At 49.8% G+C, this 4,483-nt stretch overlaps 1 protein-coding gene across 1 annotated transcript in view; it reads right to left on the bottom strand.

Moving 5' to 3' along the window:
* The window catches only part of PDCD6 (programmed cell death 6), a gene marked incomplete at its 5' end in the record, with an annotated part of 12,162 nt that extends 7,767 nt beyond the window's left edge, over nt 1–4,395 (bottom strand). Inside the window, one exon of the mRNA XM_015405511.1 lies at nt 4,266–4,395. Within this exon, the coding sequence (XP_015260997.1) occupies nt 4,266–4,395 (130 nt within the window). The remainder of the gene's footprint in view (nt 1–4,265) is intronic.
* Between the last annotated feature and the right edge of the window lie 88 nt (nt 4,396–4,483).

Genomic DNA, 4,483 nt, shown 5'->3' with positions numbered 1-4,483 from the left:
CAGCAGCTAGAATTTGGTAGCACACTTTCTCCCTTTAACTCACAAGAAGTCTGGCTGCCAAGGTGGAAACAGGCCTTGGAGGGCAGGGAGTGGCATCTGCGGGGGCAATCCCAGGAGGCGTCTTTAATCACCTACGGGTGGCTGTAAAGGTGGAAACCGTCCCCATCTCCGAAGCTAGACTGGGACAAGTGGAAACGATCCATGACATTCGGGTGCGGGTCACCACTTGTTTTATTTTAAACTCCACTCCAAACAAGCAAGCTATTCTTGAGATGAAGGCCAGGCACAGGAAAGCGGATTGTGAGCGTCCTCCCATAAAAGAACAAACTTTACTATCTTAGTAAAACTCTCCTCTCCGAAAATACCACAGTCCACCAGTGTTCAATTTGGCAGCCTTAATCTAGGAGGGCTCCATCAGAACAAGGCATGCTTTGTGGGCACATGGGTGGAATTCACAGCAGGTGAGTGAGCACAACTTTCCATGCAAGAGCTCCTTCTCTAAACAGAAGCATTACAGTGGAGAGCTCCGAACTCTAATCTAGGAGGGCTCCATCAGAACAAGGCATGCTTTGTGGGCAACATGGGTGGAATTCACAGCAGGTGAGTGAGCACAACTTTCCATGCAAGAGCTCCTTCTCTAAACAGAAGCATTACAGTGGAGAGCTCCGAACTCAAGACAGAGGTCTGTTGTCGTGCTGCCTGCTGCTCACAAGGGCTTCTGGAGGCAAAGGGGGCTGTGGCAGCAGCTCAAGAAATACCTACCAAGTCAGTCTCTGGCTGCTCATCCGGGGCCCAACCTCTTTGCCCAGAAAAAAGATTCCGTGTCTCTGTCATTAAAGTCCTACTGCAGAAGCTGAAAACTTCATGGTAAGTAAGAACAGAGAGCTGTGATACAGCTCACAGGAAAGAAGTAAGTGAAATCCGAGGAAAAATCAACAGCAAGCAGAAAGAGACCACAGAGCTGCTTCAAAAATGACCGGGGGGGGGGGGGGGGGGGGGGGGGGACGACAACCTGACCATAGATCTCCATAGGTAGCAATCACACATCTTGTTTTAGTGCAGGTATACAGGCTGAAGCCTGTTGTAGCTTTCCAGTGCACGCATACAAGGCAAAATGGTGGTAACACGGGGATGTATACAGGGAACACATACCCTTTTCTATTTGGGTGCGTTCAGACGGGGTTGGAACCGGTGCAGTTTATGCCGGCAGAAACGCGATCAGACTCACCCTCCTGTCTGCGGAGCCCTCCGGTGGACGCCCGCTCACACGCTGCGGGCGTCGGCGTTTTTTTTTTAAAGGACTGTTTGAGCATGCGCACAGGCAGCCATTCAGAGAATGGCGATTTTTGCGCATGCTCAACCCCCCCCCCCTTACATTTAAACTTTAAAGGTAAGCACTTACCTTTAAAGTTTAAAGCCCAACCTGGCCTCGTTTCAGTCCCGGACTCCTCCGGGACGGTAAAGTAAGGGCTTTTTTTCCTTCTTCACAAACGCTCGGGGCAAAGCTTCGCCCGAGCGCATATCGCTTAGAGTTTTAAAAAATGGCGGGGGAAAGCCGGAAGCCTCAGGCTTCCGACGGAAGTGGCTAGGCACCGGTGGAGAGCGATCAGACGCCGGTTTGTATCGGAAGCCACCGTTGCACTCTGTTTACCACCACTTGGGACCTAGTGGCAGAGTACAACGGTGTAAACGGCTTTGTAACGGTTAGGGACGGGAGGCAGATGTTCGCCATGTGAACGCCAGTAAGTACACCGGTTGGAATCGTCACCTATTCCGTTACAAATGTCGCGTCTGAACGCACCCTCTATGTAAGAAATCTGGCAAATTAACTCCACATGTGTAACAGTCCATTCTGACAGTGCTAGAATGTTCCCAGAGGCTGTTAAACACTGTGGCTTCCAGAGTCATACGACAGAAATAGAACTAGATCTGCAACAACACAAGGAGGTGTGCATTGCCCTTCCCACACTGACCAACACTGCCTACGAAAAGCTGCATGTATGATGAAGCCCTTCAAACAGCAAGGCAGAATCCAACTAATCCTTTTCTGCACAGATCCATATCCTTGCTTTTCACTCTGTTGCAACAGTGGTCTCATCATGAATTTTTCCTACATTAGTCCAGCGAAAAGAAGAATCTCCGAATTTGGCACTGATGGCTTCTTACGAGTTCCCCGTAGTGCTTCACATTCTTCTTGCTGAGTGTGAAGAGTGAGCGCAATAGAGAACTCATACTTAGAAGCCAAGTGGGAACGAATTCTGAGATTCAGCTCATTTTGACACAACGCTTTCAGTTGGCCAAACCAAACCACACAATGTCAGCAGCGCTTCCTAGCTGGAGAAGCTTCTCACAAGTCGGAAAACACTTGGACTTTGTCTCAGGGTGGGGGCGGTGTAATTACTAATTTATATACTTCATACTGTTCATGCTGCATCCCCAGCTGAAATTAGCTGATTTAACTGCTTTTCATGGTGGATTCACGACCACAAGACTTTCTTCAGATTCTCTTAACTGTCTCCCACTCACCATTCATGGCCCATTACTAGCAGCAGAACTCTGTACTATTAATAATTTTCTTCAACATATTTAGATGGACAGTGGCAAGCAACAAAAAATATTAATGCCCCTCTCTCAGTCATACCACCATGCATTGGCTGTCTCTTCCCTTGATGTGAAATAGTACAGCACAGTATTGTGGCAACACATTAAGTGCAACAAACAAACAAAGAGTCACCATAATCTCATTGGGCAACGACAGTGCTGGAAGTTACACGGAACCAGAAAGACTATTTCTTTAACCAAATAGTTTTGCTGCCCTTCATAATCAGCCAAAGCAAAACAGCCCCCAGCTCCACTGAATTGTTACTTCCTCATTTCAGGTTTCAAAGGATTCCAGCTTCCCTTTTTACCTGTCATCCTAATTCTGGACCAGGGCTCTGTGTGCCTTTATCCTATTCAGCCGAGAAATTGCTTAAGGATATGAATTTAGCAGAATACACTCATACCCAAACTTAGTAATTGTGTAGGAAATTTTTTAAAATCAGTTATAGGAAACACTTTTAAAATTCAGGGCTCATTTAGCACTTCTTTAGCAGCTAGCTTGGAATACCTGACGGCTTCGCGACTGAGTGAGGATTTCGACACCGGTTTTCTTGACCAAAGTCCAACACCGTTCTAAATTTGTCTATCCTTAGGAGCGCCTTCTCTCAAGTATTTCTGCCCATCAGTTAGGGAGACTATCCCCTGGAGACGAAGAGAGCGGCAGAACAAGGCCTCCTCAGTGGCTGTCCCGATCATGGGCTCTTGCCATCCAGGAGGAAGCCCGTCTCACAGCTGCGAGTGAGTGCCGTTCAATCTTCTACATCTTGGCTGTCTGAGGGGGGCACAGCAGCCCCATGGCCAGTTCATTTTGTTTCCTTATGTTTATGGCCACACTGCACATTGTTGAATTTGGACTGGGTGTGTATGTGTATTGGGGGGGGGGCAATTTTTGTATTGTGATTAACTAGGGTTCCCAGATGGCTTTTTTTTTTTTTTGGTCTGTCCTCTTTTGGGCTCTTTAAAAAAAATGTTTAAAATGTCCCCTTTGGTGGCTGGAAGATTTAGGAGTACTCCCAGTTAGCAGCAATGATCACAGCTTATTGTAGCAGGAGGGGGGGTATCTAAAATGAGATTCGCCATCACCGCGATCGCTTGTTTGAAATGGCCGCCAGTGTTCCCTCTAAGCTGAGTCATTGTGAGCCAGCTCACAGTTTTTTAGCCTCCGGCTCACACATTTTTGTCTCGGCTCAGGAAGGAGGGCTCCAGAGCAAACTAATTGATGCCGCAGCCGAATCGCTGGCTCACAACTTTAATGCCGGTAGCTCACAAAGTGGAATCTTCGCTCACGGGCCTCCACAGCTGAGAGGGGAGCCTTGGTGGTCAGCAATGTTCCCTCTAAGCTGTGGGGTCTTGTGAGCAAAAATTGTAATTTGTGAGCTACCGGCATTAAAGTTGTGAGCGAGTGATTCGGCTGCGGCATCAATTAGTTTGTTCTGGAGCCCTCCTTCCTGAGCTGAGACAAAAATGTGTGAGTCGGAGGCTAAAAAAACTGTGAGCTGGCTCACACTGACTCAGCTTAGAGGGAACACTGGTGGTCAGTCGGGACTCGGGAAACGTGTCCTCCTTTTTGCTTTTCGATAGCGGGTCGCCCTAGCTGGGTTAAGCGCCGCTCGCTCGCTCGCTCCCTCCTTGCCTGCCTGGCGGCCGGACCGGGCTGGACTCACCGTTGGAGAGCGCCTGCTGGAGCTCGCTGTCCGAGATGACGCCGCTGCGGTCCTTGTCCACCCTGAGGAGAGACACCGACACGTTGCTATGGCGACGGCGCGCGGACACGGAGCCCGACGCGCCGCCCGTTCAACCGCCGCTCCCAGAATCCCGCGGCGGCGGCGGCGGGGCGCGAGGACCGGGGGGGGGGGGGGGGGGGGCGGGGCGGGGGGGGCGC

This window comes from Gekko japonicus, unplaced genomic scaffold (assembly GCF_001447785.1).
Source record: "Gekko japonicus isolate JY-2015 unplaced genomic scaffold, Gekko_japonicus_V1.1 scaffold1085, whole genome shotgun sequence".
Classification (NCBI taxonomy): Eukaryota; Metazoa; Chordata; class Lepidosauria; order Squamata; family Gekkonidae; genus Gekko; species Gekko japonicus.
The sequence above is the reverse complement of the archived record's forward strand: the minus strand, read 5'-3'. Positions and strand labels throughout refer to the sequence as shown.